Genomic DNA, 27314 nt, shown 5'->3' on the forward strand with positions numbered 1-27314 from the left:
AGCATCCCGTCATATATTATTGGCCATCTGTATATTTTCTTTGGAGAAATATCTATTTTGGTTCTTTGGGGAGGGATTGGGGAAAAGGCAGAGAGAATCTTAAGTAGGCTCTGTGCTATGCATGAGCCCCAGCATGGGGCTCTATATCATGACACTGACCTCATGACCTGAGCTGAAATCAAGAGTCAGTCACTTAACTGACTGAGCCACGTAGGCGCCCGTGTCCATTTCTGAAACAGGTTTTTTTGTAGTTTAAGTTATAGGGTTCTCTATATTCTGAATTAATCCTTTATCAGTTATATGATGTGCAGATATTTTCTGTGAGTTGCCTTTTTACTTTTGTAAAAGTGTTATCTAACGTACAAAAGTTTTAAATTTTCATGACATCCAATTTATCTACTTCTTTTGTTGCCTGTACCTTTGGCATCATAACTAAGAAATCACCGCCAAATCCAAAATCTTGAAACTTTCCCCTTAATGTTTTCTACAAATTTTATAGTCTTAGCTCTTGCATTTAGGTCTTTGATCCATTCTGAATCAGTTTATATATGGTGTTAGGTAAGGGTTCAGCTTCATTCTTTTGCATGTGGATAGTTTTCCCAGAATCATTTGATGATGAGAATCTTTTCCCCATTTAATAGTCCTGGCATACTTGCTGAAAATCACTAGACCACATATTCAAGGATTTATTTCTGGGCTCTCTTTCCAATTGGTATATATGTTTGTCATTATGCCAGTACCAAAACTATTTGGTAACTGTGGCTTTGTAGTAAAATTTGAAATCAGGAAATGTGAGCCCTCTTTGTTTTGCTTCCTCCAAATTGTTTGGAGTTATTTGGGTTCCTGTGGAATCTCAGGATGGAATTTTCTGTTTCTGTGAAAAACCTTATTTACATTTAAAAAAAAAATTTTTATTTATTTATTTGATAGAGATCGCAAGTAGGCAGAGAGGCAGGCAGAGAGAGAGGAAGAAGCAGTCTCCCCTGAGATCATGACCTGAGCCGAAGGCAGAGGCTTTAACCCACTGAGCCACCCAGGCGCCCCATTTACATTTTGTTAAGAAATGCACTGAATCTGGGGCGCCTGGGTGGCTCAGTGGGTTAGGCCACTGTCTTCGGCTCAGGTCATGATCTCAGGGTCCTGGGATCGAGTCCCACATCGGGCTCTCTGCTCGGCGGGGAGCCTGCTTCCCTCTGTCTCTCTGCCTGCCTCTCCGACTACTTGTGGTTTCTCTCTGTCAAATAAATAAATAAAATCTTTAAAAAAAAAAAAAAAGAAATGCACTGAATCTGTAGATTACACTCTGGATGGTATGGGCATTTTAACAATATTAAGTTGTCTCATCCATGAACACGAGATTTTTTTTCCATTTATGAGGTTTTCATGTCTTTCAGAAATATTCTATAGTTTTTATTGTTCATTAACCTCCCTGGTTAAGTTCATTTTTGGGTAGCTTACTCTTTGATATTACTGTAAGAACTGTTAATTTCCTATTTAGTCTGTTCATCATTGTTAGTGTAGGGAAACACGACTGATTATTTGGATATTTTATATCCTGTTATTTTGCTGAATTTGTTTCTTAGTTCTGACAGGGTTTTTTGTGGTTTTGTTGGTGAAATCTTTAGGGTTTTCTACATCTGAAACTGTCATTTCTGAATATAGATAACTTTTTCCTTTCTAGTGTGGATTTTTTTTCCCCTTGCCTAACTACTCTGCTAGAAGTTCCAGTATTATGTTGAATAAAGGTGGCGAGAGTGGGCTCCTTGTGTTGATCTTAGAGAACAGCTTTTGTCTTTTACCACTGAGTATGATAGTGGCTGTGGCTATTTCACAAATGACTTCTTTTTAATCTATAAATGTGCGCATGTGTACGCACACAGGGCCAAGGGCACAGGGAGACTGACAAGCAGACTCTGCTGAGTGCAGAGACCCACATGGGGCTTGAGTCCACAACCCTGAGACCTGATCTGAAATCAAGAGTCAGACACTGCGGGGCACCTAGGTTAAGCCTCTGCCTTTGGCTCAGGTCATGATCTCAGGGTCCTGGGATTGAGCCCCACATTGGGCTCTCTGCTCAGCGGGAAGCCTGCTTTCCTCTCTCTCTCTGCCTACTAATGATCTGTCAAATAAATAAAAAGACATTGCAACCGACTCTGTGCCCAGGCACCCCTCATAAATGACTTTTATTATGTTGTGGTAGTTTCTTACTATTCCTAGTTTGTTGAGTGTTTTAACATGAAAATGTGTTGAATTTTGTCAGATGCTTTTTCTATATCCATTCAGATGATTGAGTGGGGGTTTTCCCCCCACTTTCATTCTATTAATGTGTATCTATTGATTGATTCCCGTGTTGAATCATCTATTGATTGATTCCCGTGTTGAATTTGTTCCAGGAACAAATTCCTCCTGGGTATGGTATCAAGACAATATTGGCCTCATAGAATGATTTAGGAATAGGAAGTATTCCCTTCTCTTCAGTTTTTTTGAGGAGTAAGAGGACGGGTGTTAGTTTTTTAAATGTTTGGCAGAATTCAGTGAAGCCATCAGGTCCAGGGCTTTTCTTCGTCAGGAAGTTTTTTATTGCTGATGCAATGTCCTTATGGATTATGGGACTATTTTCTATTCATGATTCAGTGTTGGATAATTTTGTGTTTCTAGCTATTTATCCATTTCATACAGGTTATTCAACTTGCTGGCAAATAATCATTCAGAGTAGTCCCCTAAAATCATTTTTATTTTTGTGGAATATGAGTAATGTCCCCACTTTTATTTCTAATTTTAGTAATTTGAGGCTTTTTTTTCTTACTGTAGTTAACTGTTTACCAGTTGTATAAATGTTTACCAGTTAAACTTTCCAAATAATCAGATTTAAGATTTGATTTATCCCGTTTTTCTGTTCTCCATTTCCTTCCTTCTGCTAGTTTTAGATTTATCTATGAAGTTAGGTTGTTAATTTGAGATCTTCCTTCTTACAGCTATAAAATTTTTCAGAGTACTACCTTCATTGTATCCCAAGTTTTAGAATATTGTGTTTCCATTTTCATCAGTCTCTAGGTATTTTCTAATTTCTCTTATGATTTCCTCTTTACCTACTGGTTAATTTCCACAAGTTTGTGAATTCTCCATTTTTCCCTCTCTTGTTGTTTCTAACTTCATCCTGTTGGGGTCAGAGTATCTTCTATGTATGATTATGTTTTTTTTTTTTTTTAAAGAGAGAGAGAGAAAGCAGGTTCCCTGCTGAGCAGAGAGCCTGATGTGGGGCTCAATCCCAGGACCCTGGGACCATGACCTGAGCCGAAGGCAGAGGCTTTAACCCACTGAGCCACCCAGGCGCCCCTGTCTTTTTAAATTGTTGAGAGTTACTTTGTGTCCGAACATATGGTCTCTCCTGGAGAATATCCCATATGCACTTGAGAAGAATGTATGTTCTGTAAGAACTAGTTAGCCTATTGCGTTATTCAAGTTTATCCACTGCCTAGTTGTCGGACCTATTTTGAGAGGGGTCTTGAAGCCTTCAACTGTTTTTGTAGAAATGATCATTTTTCCTTTCTGTCAATTTTTGCTTCATATATATTGATTGTTATTAGGGACAATATTTCTTTTTTTTTTTTTTTTTAAAGATTTGTTTATTTGACAGAGATAACAAGTAGGCAGAGAGAGGAGGAAGCAGACTCCCCACTGAGCAGAGAGCCTGATGTAGGGCTTGACCGTTGGATCATGAACTGAGCCAAAGGCGGAGGCTTTAACCCAGTGAGCCACCCAGGTGCCCCTAGGGACAGTATTTCCTTCTTTTTTTAAAAAAAGATTTCTTTCATTCATTTGACAGAGAAAGAGATCACAAATAGGCAGAGAGAGAAAAGGAGGGAAGCCAGTTCCCTGTTGAGCAGAGAGCCCGATGCGGGGCTCAATCCCAGGACCCTGATATCATGACCTGAGCTGAAGGCAGAGGCTTTAAACCCACTGAGCCACCCAGGTGCCCTGGGACAGTATTTCTTAAAAGCCATTGGGCTTGTTGTTACTTTTCAGTTTCATATCTTTCATTTCCTTACTTCCCTCTTCGATGCACTGTAGATTCCAAAGTCCCTAACTGAACTAACTCCGTGTTGTGCTTCTCTCCCAGTCTATCCTATTCTGTCAAAATACTGACCTTGATTAAATCTCTGTATCCTTGAGTGGTTAGACCTCAAGAAAAAAAACACCACTGTACTGACCTGTCTTATTTCTGTGACTTATTCAAATGAGTCCTCAGAGTAGCTCAGTACTTTTGTTACTTTCCCCTGCTCAATATGCTTTCAGTTTCTGAAAGAAACTATGTTTTCCACAGTTTCCACTAATGTCCCTACTTCTTACTTTGCTAAGAAAATAAAAGCCACCAGAGAGAATTCCTACCTACACTTACCCCCAAATCTGTACACATAATACTCTGCTCTCCTTCTCACCTGCGTAAAAACTTTGATTATTCCATATTGTGCCACATCACCTATTCCTCCCTCTATGATCATTTCTATCAGCATACATGCGGTATTAACTTCCAAAGTAAGAAAACCCACTTCTATCTCCCCTTTATACTTTCCATTTTCTCAACCCCCTCAATCCTTTGTCCCCATCATGTCACTAAAAGAGTATCTTTCAAAAAGACTAATAATCTCCATGTTGCCAAATCTCATAGATCAGCCCATCATCTTACTTGGCTTCTTAGCAATGTTCTTAAAACACTTTCTTCAGTTTGCTTCTACCACTGTCTGGGCTGACTGCTGCTTTGCTGGCTTATCTTACTCTACTCAGTTAGATTTTGGAATGCCCAGAGCTTAGTCTTCCTGTTTCTTTATTCTTTGGATACTGTCTTATCAAGGATTTAATACCAGCTATATGCTGATGACTCCCAAAATCTCCATATCCAGTGGCCTACTCAACATCTCTACTTGAGGATCTACTTACGTAACTCAGATTTACATATCTAAAGTAGAACTGTTTCTCCTCTTGACTTCTCCATTTCAGTAAACTGTCCCATTCACTGACTAAAAGATAGGAGCCTTCCTTGATTCTTTCTTATACCCTCCATCCAATTTATTAACAGGTCTCACCCATCAACCATAACTTCAAAATATATCCCTATTCTGACTGCTTATCATCACTACTACCAACTGCTACACTAATCAAAGTCATCTTTTACCTGAATTACCCATATTGGTTTTTCCACCTGGCTTTTCTGCTAATACCCTTTGCCACTCCACATGCTTTCAGCAGTAGCCAAAATGATTGGAATACAAGAACCTCATCATGGACTATAAGATAGAGGCTGGTTATTTCTCCATCCTGATGTCCTACCACTCTCTTACCCTTTATTCACCCCATGCCAGTCTCACTGGCCACCTTGTCATTCCCTAAGCCTGCTAAGCTTTTATATCCAAGAAGAGATCTATTATCTCGGCATGGAACACTTTCATTAAATCTTCACATGCCTGTTTCACCTCTTTCAGCGCTCTCTGTTAATATGCCAATACTGAAACCTCTTTCCTAACTACCACCATCCCTGGATACCCCAACTCCTGTATCTTGCTTTAATTTTCTTTATAGCATGTTATCAGTACCTGACATAGAATATCTATGTACATGTATATACATGTACAGACTTACTGACTCTCATACTAAAATGTAGGATCCTTTAAAAGCCAAGTATGTCTCAAATGTCTAGTGCAGAGAACATAATAGGTGCTCAATAATTTTCTGTTAATTGAATGAGAGATAGGTAGTATATGTATCATCATCTCATCATTTTATGAATGAGAAAACACAGAATTAGGGTTGGGCAGAGGAAATGTCTCTTCAGTAAAAATGACTATTTTTCTTATGGTCCTGTTCAAGTTATTTGAGCTATTCTTTAACCATTTTGATAAATAATTATTAAAATAACAAAAAAATGAAAGCTATCTCAATATGTGCATTACTCCTAAAGTTCTCTAGAGAGGGCCCCAGCTAGACTCCCCATAGTAATGCCTGGCTGATCCCAATGCTTTTTCCTAACATTTAGGAAAGAGGGGCTCTTCTCTAGGTCTCCTTTTACACCACTCAGTCTATTCACCACCACAGCTCAGAGTCATCAGCAACATCTCACCTCGCCTCACCACTAAAATAATAGTAAAAAGCCATCACAGAGATCTGTAGTGTGTGATGGACCCCTAAATAATAAGTGTGTCCCTAATACAAAATGAGCCCTTCCCAAATTAAAATTATAATACTGACAAAGCTCCCAGTAGCATCTGAGCCATACACAGACTGTCATAAATATGCATACATACTTGACATTTTACAAGGATGTCAAAGAAGTCTTCATCAGGCTCTTTGTTGTCATTAGTCATCAGGTGTCCAAGTACAGACTTATTGTTGTTTTGTGTCAGTCGAAGCCCCGGCAAATTACTGAAACTGGCCCTTTGGTCATCGAGACGGCGGCTCTGTGAGCTGGCAAGAAGATCTAAAAACTCATCCGTGTTGGGGGATACCATGGAAACAGATGGTGCTATGAATCAGAAAAAAGTCCATAGCATTACAAAAATATTTAAGCACACTTTTAAACACGTACAGTTCCTTTCAGCCTTGTTCAGTCCCAACATCCACTCTGTCCCCCTGAATCACTGATAGGCTGGGGCCTGACTAGACAGGCAGGGAGGGATGAAAGAAGCCCAGAGTACTTCAGATGATCCAGTTCGATGTTACTTAGATTTGACTGTATTTCCTTTTATCTAATGTTCACTCAAAATGTAACTTTACAAGGGGTGCTGGCTCAGTTAACTGCCTGCCTTTTGATCTCACGGTCATGAGTTCAAGCCCTGTGTTGGGGTCCATGCTGGATGTGGAGCCTACTTAAAAACAAAACAAAACATACTTTATAAGATCTGGAGCTAGATTTTGGAAGGTAATAAACTTTCTTAGATAATTTCTCACGTGAGAATGAATGAGACTGTTTTTATCCTATGCCCTGGATAGGAAGAGTTAAGTGTTGCTGGTAAGTTAAGTCCTAGTCTGTGGCAGAGGAAGTCTTTTGGTAGCTGAAGTAGGAAATTGAAGTAACCCATTTTAGACCTTTCTAAGGTGCAGGGAGACCTTAGCCTCAGCCTTAGTCATAGGTACCTCTTCAGTCTGTCTCGGCTTTTTTTTTTTTTTTTTTTAAGATTTTATTTATTTGACAGAGATCACAAGTAGGCAGAGAGGCAAGCAGAGAGAGAGAGAGAGAAAGGAGGAAGCAGGCTCCCTGATGAGCAGAGAGGCCCACGTGGGGCTCGATCCCAGAACCCCGAGATCATGACCTGAGCTGAAGGCAGAGGCTTAACCCACTGAGCCACCCAGGCAGCCCTGTCTCGGCTTTTTAAAATCCAGATAGGATGCATTTTTGTTTTATATAGAATTATAAGATATGTATAACTTAAATTTTTTCCCCTCACTATTTTTACTTTTAAAGTTAGATTTTTTGGGGAGCCTGGGTGGCTCGGTGGGTTAATCCTCTGCCTTCGGCTCAGATCATGATCTCAGGGTCCTGGGATCGAGCCCCACATCAGGCTCTCTGCTCGGCAGGGGCCTTGCTTCCTCCTCTCTGCCTCCTCTCTGCCTGTGTCTCTGCCTATGTGTGATCTCTATCAAATAAATAAATAAAATCTTAAAAAAAAAAATAAAGTTAGATTTTTTTTCCCAGTTCCAAAGAATCTAGGGAGACAGTATGCTATAGTTAGTAGAAAGTGCAGTGGACTAAAATACATATGAACCTAGGGGAACTGAAACAGAACTTTGTTTTGAACTGAAGAAATACCAGCATTTCCAGCACACCTGGGTTCAGGCTCATTTACTGTACTTGCTCTGATGAGAACTAAACTCTCAGAAAGAAATCACAAGAATATCACAAGGAACTTTATTAAAACTGGGGAGAAGCAGAGATAACTCACTTTTTAGCATCACTCTAGGGGGAGTGGAAGAAGCTGCAGTTGAAGCAGGCCCACAGCTCTGTTCTTGTAAGCAGCACCTCTGATCATCCATCCGATTGCTCTGAAATCGGCTTACCAAGTCAAAGAATCCTTCATCGCCAATAGTATCTGTACTGACTTTCTGAAATATTGAGAGAAAATCTGAATATTCCAGCATTATCATTCCATATCATGAATGGAATGATATCATGATACATGTGCAAAAGGTAAAGAATGAAGATTAAAAATAAAAATTGACACTTTCATTATAAAGAATTCAAGATGGCAACCTTGGTAATAGAGTTATTCCAATCCAACTAACAAAAGGCACTTCTAGTTATGTATAGGTTTTTTTTTTTTTTTTTTTTTTTAATATTTTATTTGACAGAGGGACAAAGATCACAAGTAGGCAGGAGGCAGGCAGGGGGGTGGGGGAAGCAATCTCCCTGCCAAGCAGAGAACCCGATGTGGGGCTCGATCCCAGGACCCTGGGATCATGACCTGAGCTGAAGGCAGAGGCTTAACCCACTGAGCCACTCACACGCCCCTAGTTATATATAGTTTTTAATCCTTATATTTCCAAGGCTAAAGAAATGTACCTCAGGGAGCTTTTGCCTTCAGCTCAGCTCATGATCCCAGGGTCCTGGGATCCAGTCTTGCACTGGCTCCCTACCCAGTGAGGAGTCTGCTTCTTCCTCTGCCTGCCACTCCCCCTGCTCACGCTCTGTCTCAAATAAATAAATAAATAACTTAAAAAAAAAATGTACCTCACACTCTGGGGAATTGCTTCAGATACTGAATGAATTTAACTTCATTCAGTATTCATTATATAAATTCATTCAGTATCTGAAGCAGTTTATTTTTAAATAGGCTCAAAGTTCAGTTCTAAGATTCTACAACAGAATTTGAAAGTAAACTAATTTAAGAACTGAAAACTAAGAATAGTGATTTCCAATTTCCAATTGAAAACTAAGAACTGTGATTTCCAAGTCCTTTATTAAAGATGTGGTCTTGAAAAAATATATAACTTCAAATAAATGAATATTTGGGGCAGAGGGAAACCAGTCATACTTTACTTGGAAAGCTTCAAAGCTTAAAATGACAGTTGCAGTGTTTAATAAAAAGTATTTTGTTTTTTCATAATGATGTAAATATTATAGTAGAGGTACATTTTATAGGCCTTAGGAGAAGGGCAGAACTAATTCTTAAGGGACAAGAGAAGTCTGTAAAAAAAATAAAATAAATAAATAGAAGACTAACACAATATTCCCAAAAGCTGTCATTGAGAAATGGACTTGGTAATTTGAAGAATCATCTTTGTAATTTATTTTGATTCTTTTATCAGAGTATAACTTAGCTAGATTAGAGATACTCCAGAGATTTTATTTCTTAATTAACTTGTTTCTTGTTTCATCAGAATAGTTTTAGTAACTGTTATAATTTCAGTATAAATAAACAGAAGTTGATGCTAGCGGATACTGTTTTAAATTAGTATTTTAAAATCCTTGATCATCTAAATTTCATTTGTTTAACTTCTAAGCTGAAAGAAGGACAGTTTTACTGGGAGACACTCCAGTAAATAAAAGGTAGTATTTTTGAAAATAGGGACAACTACTGTCCAAAGCAATGAAACAACATGAATGGAGAAATTATAGTTTCTAGCTTTAAAGACAACAGAAAGAGGGAAATATGGAAGACTTCTTTGAATAAAAATGGCATTTTGTATTAAATGTCCAATATAAATTTCCAAATACTCAGTTCCAGTATGAGAATACTAAACTGTAGATACTCAAAACCTTATTTTATACATACTCTCTGAGAATTTGGAATTCGGTGATCAATGGAATTACTGGCATCCTGGAGAACTTTAGTGGAGGAATTAGTTTTGCATTTTTTCCCCTTCAATCTGTTGACAAAGAGCAGCTTCGCAGAAGGTTTGGCAATAAGAGGCTTTTGTTTAGCAAGAATTTCACTGTTCCAGTTCTGTACCTACAAAATTATAAATATAAAAAATGGAAAGCAGGACATGAATAAAAAAACAATCTCTGGTTTTCTATAATATTAACCTGCCGTCACCACTCATTTTGTGTGGAGGGGCAGCTAGATCTCTTAAATTCCTTTTTGCCAGTGTGTCTCACTGTTTTCAACAGCTTGTACCAAATGTATACTGTGGATTTCTCATTACCAAAACATAAAATGGTGGCTTTTAAGAACTTAAGAAAACAGTTTGTCAAAATCCCATAAAAATAAAATTTGAATGGTCAGGGAAAGAGCAAATTTTATTCTGGATGTGAGTTAGTTAATCTGTTACACCTGGAAATTTTGGATGCACATAGAATTTTTAACTGTAGAAATTAACATTATTAATTTATATATAAATTTAAAATTAAAAATAAATTATTAAAATTTATATAAGCAGTAGTAATTTTTGGTTGATATTTTTTGTTTTCACCAGCTACTAATTCTCAATAGGCAAAACATCTAATGAGCAATTTATATAGGCCTAGACCTAGTTTAAATATACTTAACCTCTAAATAGCAGACTCAATATAACAAATATTCACTCTGTGGAAAGGGAAACCTACAGTATTTACAGTAGCTATGTGACATTTGCGGCTTAAATGTTTGCAAGTAAGTCCAAAAGTCTATGTTATATAATAACTAATAATTTGATAAAACACATTTTTTTCATGGTTATACCATGAGGCACAAATTAGAGTAAGTCCTATTCCTGAGGCTATCATACCTGACACAGGCAGCTAGTGAGCGACTAAGCCAGCTCTCTGCATCAAATGAAGCCTCCCTATACCCTGAACCACACCCCCCACAGGCCCCCATTCCTTTTCTCATACAGGTGATAAGGGGAAATTATTGCTAGAGTGGACTTCAGGGTCTACTGATTCAAGAAAAACTTAAATGGCCCCAGATGTTAGAACATAAAACCCACCTATATCCCAAGTGTTTCGAAATGTGAAAAATTTTAAATGTTTCCTATATACTTACTTGGACCTTTCAACAAAAACACTGAAGAACACAGACTGGAACGATGTCCTTAAAATTACGAAGGAAAATTATTTCCAGCCAATAATTCCAATGTAAGTGGAACTAGAATCAAATGTGAGAGTAGCAAAAAGGCGTTTTCTGACATCCAGGGTCTCAAGACCTCCCCTTCAGTTACACTCTTTCCCAAGAAGCATCTCTAAGACAGACATCTTTTATCTTTATATATGTTTCTTTACTTTGTTGAGACTAATGAAATAACTCAGTGCAACTTTATGATGAGGAAAAGAAAATAACTAATTCCAAATATATTTTAAAGATAAAACTTGTCATTATTTGGCTCTTGGAAAACTACAGGGTTGAATCTGGTTAGCTGTTTGTTTTTTTAATATAATTTTTTTATTATGTTATGTTAGCCATCATACAGTACATCATTAGTTTTTGATGCAATGTTCCATGATTCACTGTGCATAATACCCAGTGCTTCATGCAATATGTGCCCTCCTTAATACCCATCACCAGGCTCACCCATCCCCTCACCCCCTCCCCTCTTAAACCCTCAGTTTGATTCCTGGAGTCCACAGTCTCTCATGGTTCGTCTCCCCCTCTGACTATCCCCACTTCATTTTTCCCTTCCTTCTCCTAATATCTTCCATGCTATTCCCTATGTTCCACAAATAAGTGAAATCATTTGATAATTGTCTTTCTCTGTTTAACTTACTTCACTCGGCATAATATCCTCCAGTTCTATCCATGTTGATTCAAATGTTGGGTATTCACCCTTTCTGATGGCTGAGTAATAGTCCATTGTACATACGGATTACAGCTCCTTCATCCATTCATCTGTTGAAGGGCATCTCAGCTCCTTCCACAGTTTGGCTATTGTGGACATTGCTGCTATGAACATTGGGGTGCATGTGGCCCTTCTTTTCACTACATCTGTATTATGGGGGTAAATAGTAATGCAATTTCTGGGTCATAGGGTAGCTCTATTTTTAACTTTTTGAGGAACCTCCACACTGTTTTCCAAAATGCTGCACCAACTTATGTTCCCACCAACAGTGTAAGAGGGTTCCCTTTCTCTACAACCTCTCCAACATTTGTTGTTTCTTATCTTGTCAGTTTTTGCCATTCTAACTGGTATAAGGTGGTATCTCAGTGTGGTTTTGATTTGAATTTCCCTGATGGCTAATGATGTTGAATATTTTTTCATGTGCCTGTTATCTATTTGTATATATTCTTTGGAGAAGTGTCTGTTCATGTCTTCTGCCCATTTTTTGACTTGCTTCCTAGACAGCCACTAATGAGACTGAGCAGCGAACAAAAATTATGCAAAAAAACCAAGAGTCCAGGTGGGAGAATTCTACTAAACATTGAAAGAAGAAATAATGCCTATTCTCCTGAAGCTGTTTCAAAAAATAGAAATAGAAGGAAAACTTCTAAACTCATTCTATGAGGCTAGCATTACCTTGATCCCAAAACCAGGTGAAGACCTCATCAAAAAGGAGAATTACAGACCAGTATCTCTGATGAATATGGATGCCAAAATTCTCAACAAGATCCTAGCTAATAGGATCCAAAAGTACATTAAAAGGATTATCCATCACAATCAGGGATTTATCCCTGAGATGCAAGGGTGGTTCAATATTCACAAATCAATTGATATGATAAAACAAGTAAGAGAAGAGACAAGAACCACACAGTCCTCTCAATTGATGCAGGAAAAGCATTTGACAAAATACAGCATCCTTTCCTTATTAAAACTCTTCAGAGTGTAGGGATAGGGGGAACATTGCTCAATTTCATAAAAACCATCTATGAAAAGCCCACATTGAGCTTTTCTCAATGGGGAAAAGCTGAGAGCCTTTCCCTTAAGATCAGGAACATGACAAGGACGACCACTCTCGCCACTGTTGTTCAACATAGTACTAGAAGTATGAGAAGTCATAGCAACACCAATCAGAGAAAAAGAAAAGATACTCAGATTGGCAAAGAAGAAGTCAAACTCCCTCTCTTTGCAGGTGACATGATACTTTGTGTGGAAACCCAAAAGACTACTCCCAGATTACTATAAGTCATACAGCAATTCAGTAACCTGGCAGGTTACAAAATCAATGCACAGAAATCAGTTGGTTTCCTATACACTAACAATGTAACAGTAGAAAGAGAAATTAGGGAGTTGATTCCATTTACAATAGCACCAAAACCTTAAGATACCTTGGAACAAACCTAACCAAAGAGGGAAAGGATCTATACTACAGAACACTTACGAAGGAAATTGAAGAAGACATGGAAAGATGTCAAAAACATTCCATGCTCATGGATTGGAAGAATAAACACTGTTAAAATGTCTATGCTGCCCAGAGCGATCTATACTTTCAATGTCATCCTGATAAAAATACCAATGGCCTTTTTCAAAGTGCTGGAACAAACAATCCTGAAATTTGTATGGAACCAGAAAAGACCCCAAATCGTCAAGGAAATGTTAAAAAAGAAAAAGCTGGGGGTATCACGTTGCCTTATTTCAAGCTATACTGCAAAGCCATGATCTCCAAGACAGCATGGTACTGGCACAAAAACAGACACATAGGTCATGGAACAGAATAGAGAACCCAGAATCCAAGAAATGGACCCTCAACTCTGTGGTCAACTAATCTTTGGCAAAGCAGGAAAAAATATCCAATGGAAAAAAGACAGTCTCTTCAATAAATGGTGCTGGGAAAATTGGACAGCTTTATACAGAAGAATGAAACTCGACCATTCTCTTACACCATACATAAAGATAAACTCTAAGTGGATGAAAGACCTCAATGTGAGATAGGATTCCATCAAAATCCTAAAGGAAAACATAGGCAGTAACCTTTTCAGCAACTTCTTTCAAAACATGTCTCCAAAGTCAAGGAAAACAAAAGGAAAAATGAACTTTTGGGATTTCATCAAGATAAAAACTTCTGCATAGTAAAGGAAACAGTCAACAAAACAAAGAGGCAACCCATGGAATGGGAGAAAATATTCGCAAATGACACTACAGATAAAGGGCATGTATGCATGATCTATAAAGAACTTCTCAAACTCAACACCCAAAAAAAGAATCTGGTTAGCTTCTTAAAGGAATCTATGGTTAGTACACAGCTGGGCACAAGGTAGCAAATTAATTTCGCTACTTATTAGTATGTTCCTCAAGAATAAGAAAAAGAGGCTTAAATTGACTTAAAGGTTTTTTTTTTTTTTTTTTTTAAATAATTTGCAGATTGGACAGCTTTGAGAACTGACAAGGTAAGAGGTAGATATTTGGGGGAAATCATGACGTCTTTCAGTTTTTGAACAACTCTGACTGGAATAAAAAAGATACTGGATATAAGTTCAAATCAATTAGATGTTAGTCTTTTGAAAACTATTCTCACAAAAATGTCAATATTAAAAAAACACATGCTTGTAATAATAGGGCAGAGAAATATTTAACATGGAAATGATATATTAAATATGCATTATAAAATATATCTTTAAATATGACAGTATTCATACAAAAACGCAAGATGAATAAAAACCAAAATAACAATAACTGGGAGGTGGGATTACTGATAATTTTAATTTCCTTGTTGAAATTTTCTAAAGTTATTATAATGAACTTATTTTATAAGAAGCATTTTATATAATATACCATAAAAGAACAACCACTTACTTTAACAATGTAAAATTAAGTTAAATGAAGGTGTAAGAAAGTAGCCTAGATTTTTTTTTTTTTCAAAAACCTTTTTCCAGGGTGGGGGGGATGGGTGGTATAGGTGATGGGGATTAAAGAGTACGCTTAGAGGGGCACCTGGGTGGCTCAGTGGGTTAAAGCCTCTGCCTTTGGCTCCAGTCATGATCCCAGGGTCGTGGGATCGAGCCCCGCATCTGGCTCAATGCTCAGCGGAGGGCCTGTTTCCCCTCCTCCTCTTTCTGCCTGCCTTTCTGTCTACTTGTGATCTCTGTCAAATAAATAAATAAAATCTTAAAAAAAAAAAAAAAGAGTACACTTAGAGTGATGAGCATTCAGTAATGTATATATAAGTACTGAATCACTATATTGTACACCTGAAACTCATAACTCTATGTTAACTCTCCTGGAATTAAAACAAAAAACTTAATAAAAAATAATAAAGACAAAAATAAGCTCTAATTATAAAGTCCCTTCTCTCTTAAAAAGAAAAAAAAAAAAGCCTAGACCAAGATCTTGAATAAAAAGTTATCTGTCAGTTAAGAAAATGCTTTTAAGAAATGCAGCCAGATGGGGCGCCTGGGTGGCTCAGTGGGTTGAAGCCTCTGCTTTCGGCTCAGGTCATGATCCCAGGGTCCTGGGATAGAGTCCCACATTAGGCTCTCTGCTCAGCAGGGAGCCTGCTTCCTCCTCTCTCTCTCTGCCTCTCTGCCTACTTGTGATCTCTGTCTGTCAAGTAAATAAATAAAAAATCTTAAAAAAAAAAAAAAAAAAGAAATGCAGCCAGAAAAACTAGATTGATCATAAATATTAACCTTGCCAATAATTTTGCCATTACTTAGTTGGGGGAGAAAAAAAAAAAGCTTCCTAACCTTTTAAAATTTTTTCTTTTAATTAAAATATACATGTACATGTTAAAGTATTCAAACAGTTCAAACTATATATAAAGTAAATATCTCTCCTAACTCAGACATCCAGTATTTTTCCCAGAAGCAACTATTCTTAGCAATTTTCTTACATATGCTTCTGGAAAGGTTTTATGCATCTACAAAGGATATCTATGCATAATGCTCTTCTTGAACAGGTGGCATCATACTACACACATTCTTTTTGGACTTATACTTTTTTCCTCATTCTTTTTATTTTTTTTTTTTTTATTTTTATTTTTTTATTATTTTCTTTTTTTTTTTTTTTTAAAGATTTTATTTATTTATTTGACAGAGAGAGATCACAAGTAGGCATAGAGGCAGGCAGAGAGAGAGAGAGGAGGAAGCAGGCTCCCTGCTGAGCAGAGAGCCCGATGCGGGACTCGATCCCAGGACCCTGAGATCATGACCTGAGATCATGACCTGAGCTGAAGGCAGCGGCTTAACCCACTGAGCCACCCAGGCGCCCCTCCTCATTCTTTTTAAAGGAAAATTTTAAAGTGATACCTATACAAGACAAGGTTTATTTAAACTATTCATTTAAGTTATAAGTTATTTAAATATTTGATTTTAACAGTTCAAGAAATTTAAAACATAAAAGCTGCTAACCTTTTCTGGTGTTAACTTCATAAGTTCCATGTTTTCCATACTGTGTCGGCGTCCAAACTTGGGGCGTGCACCTTTGAAAAAAAAAAATTAATTCAAATAAACCTGGGAGCCCTTAAGAGTACAGCATCACTAGGTTATTCAATTTTAAAGTCTGTTACACAAGCCCATATGGAAGGAGGAAACTTGTACAAACATGTATTCTTTTAAGAATAATAATTTTCCATACCAAATACAAAAAAATAGAATATCCACTCCCTCCAAAATGCTTTGATGTACGGAAGCTACATTTTGGTTGGAAACTAACTTTGGTTCTAGCATTACCCATTAATTTAGAAAAGGCATTTTATAATAACTGGTTATATACTATCCACAGACTCTTAAAAGAAAAAATGAGAAGGACAAATCCTGTATGATCTCACTTATAGTGGAATCTTAAAAAAAAAAAAAAAAACCCAAACTAGGAAAAAGAGATCTGCTTATCAGAAGCAGAGGGGATTAGGGGAGGGGAACGTGGTCAAAAGGTATAAACTTTGGTTATAAAGTAAATATGTACTAGAGAATATAATATACAACATGACGACTATAGTCAACATTGCTCTATGATACTTAGGGAAGCTGCTAAGAGGGTTTATCGTAAGGATGTTCATCACGAGAAAATCAAGCCATCTTGCTTTTACACCTTAAAATTAGTCATGTATATCATTTTTCAATAAAACTGAAAAAAATTTCAAATTAAATAAAGGAGGAAAAAAAGCTGTACAGCAGTTTAAGAAAGTAAAAACCTGAAGAAAAGGCTTTAGAGGGTGCATGGGTGGCTCAGATAGTTAAGCGTCTACCTTTAGCTTGGGTCACGATCCCTGTGTCCTGGGATAAAGTCTCACATTGGGCTCCCTGAGCAGGGAGCCTGCTTCTCCCTCTGCCTCTCTCTGTTTTTTATGCATAAATAAATATTTTTTTAAAAAGGCTTTAGGCCTTCAGTTTTGAGCTAATAAAATAACATTTTTAGTACTATATCTTGTTCCTTTTTTTTTTTTTTTTTTTAAAGTAGGCTCCATGCCCAATGTAGAACTTGAACTCATGATCCCAAAATTAAGAGTAGCATGTTCTGGGGTGCCTGGGTGGCTCAGTGGGTTAAAGCCTCTGCCTTTGGCTCAGGTCATGATCTCAGGGTTCTGGGATTGAGCCCCGCATTGGGCTCTCTGCTCAGCAGGGAGCCTGCTTCCTCCTTCCCCCTGCACCCCACCCCGCCTGCCTCTCTGCCTACTTGTGATCTCTGTCAAATAAATAAAAATCTTAGGGCGCCTGGGTGGCTCAGTGGGTTAAGCCGCTGCCTTCGGCTCAGGTCATGATCTCGGGGTCCTGGGATCGAGTCCCGCATCGGGCTCTCTGCTCAGCAGGGAGCCTGCTTCCTCCTCTCTCTCTCTGCCTGCCTCTCTGCCTACTTGTGATCTCTCTGTGTCAAATAAATAATAAATAAAATCTTAAAAAAAATAAATAAATAAAAAAAATAAAAATCTTAAAAAAAAAAAAAGTCGCATGTTCTATTGACCGAGCCAGCTAGGTGTCCCTGTTGTAACTCTTTCCTAAGTCACTCACTTTCATTTTAAGATCACATTAAATGTTAAATTAAAACTTTCTCAAATTTCTTTTTAATAATCATTAAAATAGAATTTTCATATCCATTCAATATTTTAAAGATTAAGCAATATTTTAAAGACATACTATAAGGAATATATGATACCTAATACCCAGCTTAAGAAATAAACCATTATCAACACATTAATTCCTCATCTATGTGACTCTTCCTGTAACTTGCCTCCTCATGGTAATTTTTAAATTTTCATTACATATGAATAGCTCTCTAAGCAACATAGCTTATGATATAGTAAATAAATGCTCTCATAGTTTATGTATCATCTAACTTGATTCCTTTGAGAAACCTTACGTTTGAGAGATTCAGCCAAGTTGCTATGTGTAGTTTAGTTTAATTTTCATTGCCATTTTAGGACTAGGAAATTCTTTATCTGTTCTACTAGGGACAGATTTATAGGTTGATTCCATTTTTTAAAAAAAATCATATAAATAAGTACTACTACAGAAATTCTTGGAAATACATCTTAGTGGCATGAGAAAGAATTTCTTCCAGTTTGGCTATCAGCAGTATGCGTATGCTTACTACATTCACAACTTTCCCAGAATATTGCCAGATTGTTCTTGAGAGTAGATATATTTCTGTCACTGTCAGCACTGAGTAAGAGTTTCTATTACCCACATCTCAATACTGGTATTCTCAGACCTTTTAATTTTTAGCCACCTCATAAGTTTCCAGTATTAACCTCACTGTCGTTTTCCCTGATTAAATGAGTTAAATATCTTTTCATATATTTATGGGCTATTTGTATTTCTTCTGTTCATCATTTTGATGATTTTTGGGGGGGGGTTATCTGTCTTATTTTTAATTTATAGGCATTTTTAAAACGATTTTATTTATTTATTTGACAAGCAGAGATCACAAGTAGGCAGAGAGAGAGGGGGAAGCAGGCTCCCCGCTGAGCAGAGAGCCTGACGTGGGGCTCGATTCCAGGACCCTGGAACTATGACCTGAGCTGAAGGCAAGGCGAAGCCAGAGGCTTTAACCCCCTGAGCCACCCAAGTGCCCCTAGTCTTTCTAAAGAACCAAATCTCTCTATTGAATCTTTGTTTTAATTTCATTAACTTCTGTTACTATTTTTTGCCTTCTACTTTCTTTTATTTTTTGTTTTTACATTTGTTAAAAAAGATTTTATTTGTTTGTCAGAGGAAGAGAGAGGGAGAGAGAGCATAAGCAGGGGGAGAAGCCGGCTCCCCACTGAGCAAGGAGCCCAAACTGAGACTAGTCACATGTGACTCTTTTTTTTTTTTTTTTTTGGCAGAGAGAGAGAGAGAGTGCACATGCAAGCACATGCGCACTCAAGTAGGCAGAGTGGCAGGCAGAGGAAGAGGAAGAAGCAGGCTCTCTGCTGAGCAGGGAGCTTGACATGGGGCTTAGTCCCAGGACCGTAGGATCATGACCTGAGCTGAAGGCAGCCAATTAACTGACTGAGCCACCCAGAGGCCCTTAACTTTTTAATTAATTATAATTAATAATATTAAGAATTAATTTCCACTTTTGCACTAGCCACACTGCAAGTTCTCAAGAGCCACATATGGCTAGAGGCTATTGTACTAGACAGATTAGATCTACAATATTTCCATCTTCACAGAAAGTTCTATTAGAAGCACTCATCTAGGGGTACCTGGGTAGCCCAGTCAGTTAAGTGTCTGCTTTCAGCTCAGGTCATGATCATAGGGTTCTTGGATTGGGCCCTGCATCGGGCTCCCTGATCAGCAAGTAGTCTGCTTCTCTGTCTCTCCCCCTGGCTCATGCTTGCTCCCTCTGTCAAATCAATCAATCAATCAATAAAATCTTGGGATGCCTGCGTGGCTCAGTTGGATAAGCGTCTGCCTTTGGCTCAGGTCATGATCCCAAGGTCTTGAGACTGAGTCCCACATCAAGCTGCTTGTTCAGTGCAGAGCCTGCTTCTGCCTGCCGCTCCCCCTGCTCTTGCCCTCTTCTGACAAATAAATAAAATCTTTAGGGGAGCCCGGGTGGCTCAGTGGGTTAAAGCCTCTGTCTTTGGCTCAGGTAATGATCCCAGGGTCCTGGGATCAAGACCCGCATCGGGCTCTTTGCTCAGCAGGAAGCCTGCTTCCTCCTCTCTCTCTCTCTGCCTACTCCTGATCTTTGTCTGTCAAATAAATAAATAAAATCTTTAAAAAAAAATCAAGTATGTTTAAAAAAAATCTTTAAAAAATAAAATCTTTAAAAAAAGAAAGAAAAAGAAGTAGATCTAGAGTATACAATAAGAGGAAAAAGGATAAAATCAGAAAGGAAGGAAGGACAAGATAGACAGATAATAGGGAGGGAGAGATGGAAGGGGAAAGGAAGAAAAGATCCAAGAATTGATCTCTGCGGGCACCTGGGTGGTTCTGTTGTTGGGCATCTGCCTTCGGCTCAGGTCATGATCCCAGGGTCCTGGGATCAAGCCCCCGCAATGGGCTCCCTACTCTGCGGGGAACCTGCTTCTTCCTCTCTCACTCCCCCTGCTTGTGTTCCCTCTCTCGCTATGTCTCTAGCAAATAAATAAATAAAATCTTAAAAAAAAAAAAAAAAAAGAACTGATCTCTGGGCACTACAAATTTCAAGGATGTAAAGATGATAAGGAGACAGTAATGATGACTGAGAGTGGCCAGTGAGGTAAGAGCAAACCAGAAAAGGAGGATAATCCTGGAATACCAAAGAAAGTATTTTGAGAAGGGAATGATCAGCAGTAGGAAATATCAATGAGAAATCAAGTAACCTGACCAATGATTTGGTAAAATGGAGATCTCTGGTAACCTTGAAAAGATTTCAGTGTCACGATGGAGCCAAAGCCCGAGTAGAGTGACTTGAGCAGGGAATGGGAGGTGAAGAAGTAAAGAAATGAACATTAATAATATTTTCAAGGTTTTTTTTAATAAGTGGGAACGAAAAAATGGGTCTATAGTTAGAGGGGTCCATGAGGACAAGTAATAGTTTGTTAAAATATCAGAAATATTACAACATAACCTACTTGAAAATTAAGCAGAGAAATTTTACAGCCCATTACTCAGTTGCAAAGCACACAGTCCCATAAATTACCCATACTTCAGAATCTTTCACTATATGTTCTTTCAAAGTCTGACTAAGCTGCTAATATCTCTTCCTTCTTCCTTTCTTTATATGGGTTAGACAAGGAAACAGATGAAAGTTCGATTTTTCACTGACTTTCAAGTTCAAAACATTAATCTGTATTGGTACCTTTTATCAGACTAAGAATTTTTAAAGCTTCGGCCAGATCTGTAAAATGGATCTCACACAAGCATGTACAAAGTATTAAATTATTGTCCCTTTTTATTTCTTTAATCAGAGGTAGAATTTGGGGGGCACCTGGTTGGTTGGCTCAGTCAGTAGAGTGTATGACTCTTGATCTCAGGGTCATGAGTTCAAGCCTCATATGGCACATAAGGCTTACTTAAAAAAAAAAGTACAATTTTTTTCATGTAGAAATAGAGACAGTCCAGCATGTCTTTCCCTGTAGCAATGTCAAACCAAATCTTTCTGTAGGTGCTGACCTAAAAATTTCCCAGGTTTTCTGAATTAAAAAAAAAAAAAAAAAGTAATAATGCTAAGAGATCACCTTAGAAATTAAATGGGAGGGGGGCCTGCATTGCTCAATCAGGTAAGTGTCTGTCTCTAGATTCCAGCTCAGGCCGTCATCTCAGGGTCGTGAAATGGGGACCTGCATCAGGCTCCACACTGACTGTAGTCTGCTTGCCCCTCTCCCTCCCCCTGTTTGCTATTACCCCCCAACTCTCAAATAAATAAATAAATAAATAAAATCTTTTTTAAAAAGGGGGGGAGAAAATAACTAAATAAAAATCATATACGTAGAAACATTTGAATCAAAAATAACCAAACAATATGTTTTAATTTTGTCATCTTCACATATACAAACTTTTTTTTTTTTAAAGATTTTATTTATTTATTTAACAGAGAACACAAGTAGGCAGAGAGGCAGGCAGAGAGAGAGAGAGAGAAGCAGGCTCTGCACTGAGCAGAGAGTGCGATGCGGGGCTCGATCCCAGGACCCTGGGACCGCGACCCGGGCCGAAGGCAGAGGCCTTAACCCGCTGAGCCACCCAGGCGCCCCACATATACAAACTTTTGAATGAGCTTATAGAGAATTTAAATGTATTTTTACAAAAGAAAATCATCATAACTTTACCATTCCTAAGTTCATGATAACAGCTGAAAATACTATATTCTATATTGATAAACCAATAGGACAGGGTAAAGCAAAAAGTCATTTTTTAAAAAAATTTTTTTTTTTAATTTTATTTATTTGACAGAGAGAGATCACAGTAGACAGAGAGGCAGGCAGAGAGAGAGGGAAGCAGGCTCCCTGCTGAGCAGAGAGCCCGATGCGGGACTCGATCCCAGGACCCTGAGATCATGACCTGAGCCGAAGGCAGCGGCTTAACCCACTGAGCCACCCAGGTGCCCCAAAAAGGTATTTTAAAAAGTTAAGTTTCCTATGTTATATATTCTCTCTGGACATGGTAAACATGTGGTATGTAATGTAAATGTAATTGAGGATAAAGAAATTGGGTTTGAAGACCTATTACTTACCATGCAAACTGTTATCAATTTCAATATTTTCAGACATTATTGAATTATTTGTGCTGTAGCTCAGACCAAGAACCATTTGAAGATCTGAGAGATTTAGTCGTGCTGTTAGTTCACCACTTCTATCCCCAACCTACAACCACAAGCATTTATATTTTAGAGTAGTATTAAAAGACAAAAAATGGTGAAGATTAGCTGAAAATGTTGTGAACCCAAAACTCAAGAAAATATAGAGAAATGAAAATTGTTATATCAGAATTAAGAGACTGAATTAAATGGTTTTTTTCAATAATTGTTTTAAAGAAAATAGAAATTTCTGTAAGTATGGCAATAGAAGAGCTAATTATATTGTATCAATTCATTCTCTAAATATTAGTTGCTTTTAACTTCTACAATTGTATTTAATAATAATGTAAGTTATTCTGTGACAGACTGACTTGGCATCACATGATTAAAATTTCCTAATTTTGTTTCCATTCCACAATAATAGTTAATATATATTAAACCAGCACTAGACAATACACTGGGCAGTTTTATATACACTATCTCTAATTCTTACAATGATCGGCAAGGTAGATATTATTTGTCCCATTTTATAAATGAGATAAATGAGACTCAGAAAAGGTTTCTAATCTTAAATAGCCAGAAAGTGACAGAACTGCAACACGAAAAAATCCGTGATTGGTTTACAAAACAAAACATGTTTTTGTTTCTATACCATGCTACTTTTCCATGTAGAGATGGGAGGCATATTTTGTAATCTTTCTATTCTGCCATGCTTGGCCTTACTTTCCTGTCTTCCTACATCAAGGCCAATGCAAAGAGACCTCTGATTTGTATCTCAAAATGCCTTGTGCAGTTCTTATGCCAAGGGAATAACATAGTTAAATTTATTACTAGGTCACATAGGAGCAATCTAGAGAAATAACAGGGCTTCCCCCAACCCTGCTAATTTGTGAACCATAACAGCACAGATAGCAGTGTTTTAGTTTCATACCTCTCTTGAAATTTCCAAGTGCTTTTCAGCAAAATGCATCGCTTGATCATGATTCCCTAGAGCAGTGTACGCATTTCCTAAGCTCCAGCATGCTCTTCCCTCACCAATTCTACAAAACAATTCAAAGCTAACATGGGTTATCTGAAAGAGAGCTATACGTGGAATAAAAGCTATCTAGAAGTAATTAAAGGTATAAATAATGCCTTGGATTTATTTGGTCTTTCATAAAGGAACATACTATCTTAATATTAGAGATTTATTAGAATACCCAGATAATACGGAAATCAGAGTCAGGTATTAAAATGGGAAACATTCTTTTAAAACATACAATTTATTATGAAATAATAAAATCTCTTGGATAGGTCCTTCTAAACGACTCCATTTTCTTTTCATGATAGCCCAGGTAATCATTCAGTCCATGTTTGAATACTACTGGGGAGAGAGAACTCACTAGAAGTAGCATACTTTACTTTGAACAACTACAGAGAAATTCTTCATAATGAAGTAAAAATCTGTCTCCTAAAGCAAACATTACAGACTAAATGCGTAGAGATACACTGCTTTTTCATACCGTTTTTTAAAAAATAGCCATCAACATTTAAAAATCAGAAGATTTCATATAAAACTCAGGACTTCCAGCTTCTCTTTAAAAAAGAGAAATATTTGGACATCATAGATCCTCTGTCCTGCCTAGCCAAATGAGCTGGAGCTGAGGAGCTTTATATTGGCCCTTATCTGTAAGTTGACCACTATTCCCACACTAATCTAGTCAGGAGGCAATTGAGTTTGTGACCTCTTTACTGTCTTGGTTCAAGGCTATATGGAGCACTCTCATCTTCTAAGACATGCTAGTCCTTCAAACAATAATATAGAGAGGAGGTGACTAAAGCAGAAGAAATTCCTTGATTAAAAATTTCAAAGAAAACAAAGGAAACAAAAACAAAGGAAAAACTCTAGGGGCTCAATAATGCATCTATATTTTAATTTTAGTAAAAAAGTGTGTAACTTACCTATCATTTAGCTCTTGAGCAATTGCTAAGTGCTTCAGATGATAATCAATGGCCTTTTCATAGTCTTGAAGCAAAGTATATGTGTTTCCAAGACTATAACAAGACTGTGCTTCGACAGCTCTGTCTTTAAGCTGTCGAGCCAATAGTAGTGTCTTTCTAAAAAAAGAAATTAGTTCTCACACAATGATCATTTTTATTTTTGGCTATAATACTTGTAAATTATTATACAAAACATTGTAAAATAAATTGTAAAATAAAACTCTTTTTCCTTCTGCCTTTACAGTACATCTATTTTAGAGTTCAATATCCCACACTTTCTCCACTACTTTTAGACAAAATGAAAAGATGTCTTGGAAACACAAAAACCAAATCCAGATTCTAAGAATAAATTTGAGAGTCCTATTAACTCTTCAGAGAAAAAGAATATTGAAATATGAGATTAAATACCCCTACAGATTATATAATATAGTTTTTTTTTAACATTTTAAAAAACTGTCCCAGTTGTAGGGGCAAAAAAAGAGAATTTTTGTACATACAACCTCACTTTGCAATCATACTGTTGTCTTTGCATTTTGTCAAAACTCAAAATACTTGGTTAAAATTCTAATGTATAGGTTATTAGTCACTGATTTCTGAAAAATATTAAATACCATATTTAAATATTAACTAAATTCTACCTATACTCATTGAATCGTCAATGAGAAGCTAGTGTAGCAGCTAAGAGTGTGGATCCTAGAGCCAGACTGGGTTCAAATCCCAACTTTGCCAATTATTAGCTCTGCAAGTCTCTCAACCTCTCTCCGTTTCTTCATATATTAAATGGAGAAAATACCTCACAGGGTTTTGCGAAGATTAAATGAATTAGTATATACAAAGTGCTTAGAATAGCATCTTGTTCACAGTAGATGCTAATAAATGTTAATACTGTTTTTATTCTTATCATCAGCACTTAATCCTACAGATGCTTTAGATCCAGTAACTTAAATGACTCCTATAATTTCTGCCAAATACTATAAATACTTCATATGATTTATAATATATGAAAAATAAGTAGATGATAATATGATAGGTTTAAGCAAACAAAGCTGAAATTATATACTTAAATGATGATACCTTCAAATCTGTTACCTTGGGAGGCTACACACTTACTCTAACATTGCCTCCTCTCAAACATTTTTAGAAGACTTTTGGATTTGCTTTCAGATCCTGGGCTATCTTTCTGGCACACCATTATTCTTTGAGGGTATAGTTAATTTGTAAATGTTCAGAAGTCCTTCTGGAACCAAATTCAATTGCTAAAGTAGGTTTACCAAACCACTGCTTTCTATCCTGAAGGATATAAATTTTATAATATTAAGGCAGGGGCGCCTGGGTGGCTCAGTCAGTTAAGTGTCTGCCTTTGGCTCAGGTTGTAATCCTGGGGTCCTGGGATCGAGTCTCACATCTAGCTCCCTGCTCCAGGAAGCCTGCTTCTCCCTCTGCCTCTCTCTCTCAGTCTCTCATGAATAAATAAAATGTTAAAAAATCTTTAAAATGTTAAGACATTCCTCTTCTGTGGTCCTGAAAACAATTCTAAAGGAGAGTTCTGAGTTCTAGCCTACTTATGGAGAGGGCATTGGGAAGAAGTTTCATTACTTTATACCCATGCTTTCGAGTCAAATAGCTACCATCCTCTTTATTACAGAACTTTTTAGTATTTAATACAAGTAGATCATTTATTAATTAAGATATTTCTATGTCTTCTGCTTTAAAATATAAGAAACTTTTCTATTTAAAAATCAAATATAGGGACGCCTGGGTGGCTCAGTTGGTTAAGCAGCTACCTTCGGCTCAGGTCATGATCCCAGTGTCCTGGGATCGAGTCCCACATCGGGCTCCTTGCTCAGCAGGGAGCCTGCTTCTCCCTCTGCCTCTGTCTGCCATTCTGTCTGCCTGTGCTCTCTCTCTCTTCCTCTCTCTCTCTGACAAATAAATAAAATCTTAAAAAAAAAAATCAAAATATATACTCCTTATATAGTAATTTATTTGGGAGGGCATTTCATATTTATCTAACCAACCAACAAATATTAACCACTGGTCAATGTTTAGGATGGGATGACATTCTAGTTTTTTAGATGGATCTAAAAGCAATTTTATGGTTTTTTTAAGATGACAAACTATTCAAAATCACATTAGATTCTTTAACAATAAAATACAAATCAATCACTGTATCTGTGGTTCAAACTAGCTTCTGCCTAAGGCCTACATGGGTCTTCAATCTCCACTAATAGAGAAAACTCTAAACTAGAAAACATAGACTGGACAATCTCAAAGAGTTTATACTTTGCTATACCTACGTTTCCAGTCTATTGATAGATCAGAAAGACCCTTCACAGAAGAAGCTGGGTTTGCCAACTCCTCAGGTAAGTGAATGGGGCCTGAGCTTACAGTGAGGATCAAAGATCCTCAGGGGAACTGCTCAACAAGGGGGTGTGATGGTGGGGGAAAAAAATTCAGTGATCACTGGAGAAAACTAGGGCATATTTTTGTTAACAGGCTTTCTTTTGGCTTTTCTTCAAAACACATAATTAGGTTAAAAAAAAGACAAGACCAGAAACACATAAATATATACACCACACATGCTAAACAGGTTTAAAAGATTTAAAAGTTCAGAATTTCATTTAAAAACAATTAGTTTTAAAGATAAAAACTAACAAAAATATAAAGGAGTCATAGCACTACCACTAAAGCTAAGGTACCAGGTCCTATGCGAATTAAGTGCTGAATTTATCCTTTTATTCAATCCTCACAATAATACCAAAAGCACGGAATTGGCATTATCTGTTACAATGAAGAAACTGAGGCTTAGAAGCACAAAGTCCTGCTGCTAATAATGTGCAAAAAACAGGTTTTAA

General features: G+C 37.2%; 1 protein-coding gene across 2 annotated transcripts in view; it reads right to left on the bottom strand.

Moving 5' to 3' along the window:
- Positions 1-27314, bottom strand: part of GPSM2 (G protein signaling modulator 2) — a 58394-nt gene that overhangs the window by 7709 nt on the left and 23371 nt on the right. For both annotated transcript variants that reach the window (XM_082687580.1, XM_082687579.1), the window contains 7 exons: positions 24421-24576; positions 23411-23519; positions 22417-22546; positions 16188-16258; positions 9765-9941; positions 7935-8094; positions 6300-6517 (listed from right to left, as the gene is read on the bottom strand). In XM_082687580.1, the coding sequence (XP_082543706.1) occupies positions 6300-6517; positions 7935-8094; positions 9765-9941; positions 16188-16258; positions 22417-22546; positions 23411-23519; positions 24421-24576 (1021 nt within the window). The remainder of the gene's footprint in view (positions 1-6299; positions 6518-7934; positions 8095-9764; positions 9942-16187; positions 16259-22416; positions 22547-23410; positions 23520-24420; positions 24577-27314) is intronic.

Source organism: Mustela nivalis (assembly GCF_964662115.1).
Source record: "Mustela nivalis genome assembly, chromosome: 10".
Taxonomy (NCBI): domain Eukaryota; kingdom Metazoa; phylum Chordata; class Mammalia; order Carnivora; family Mustelidae; genus Mustela; species Mustela nivalis.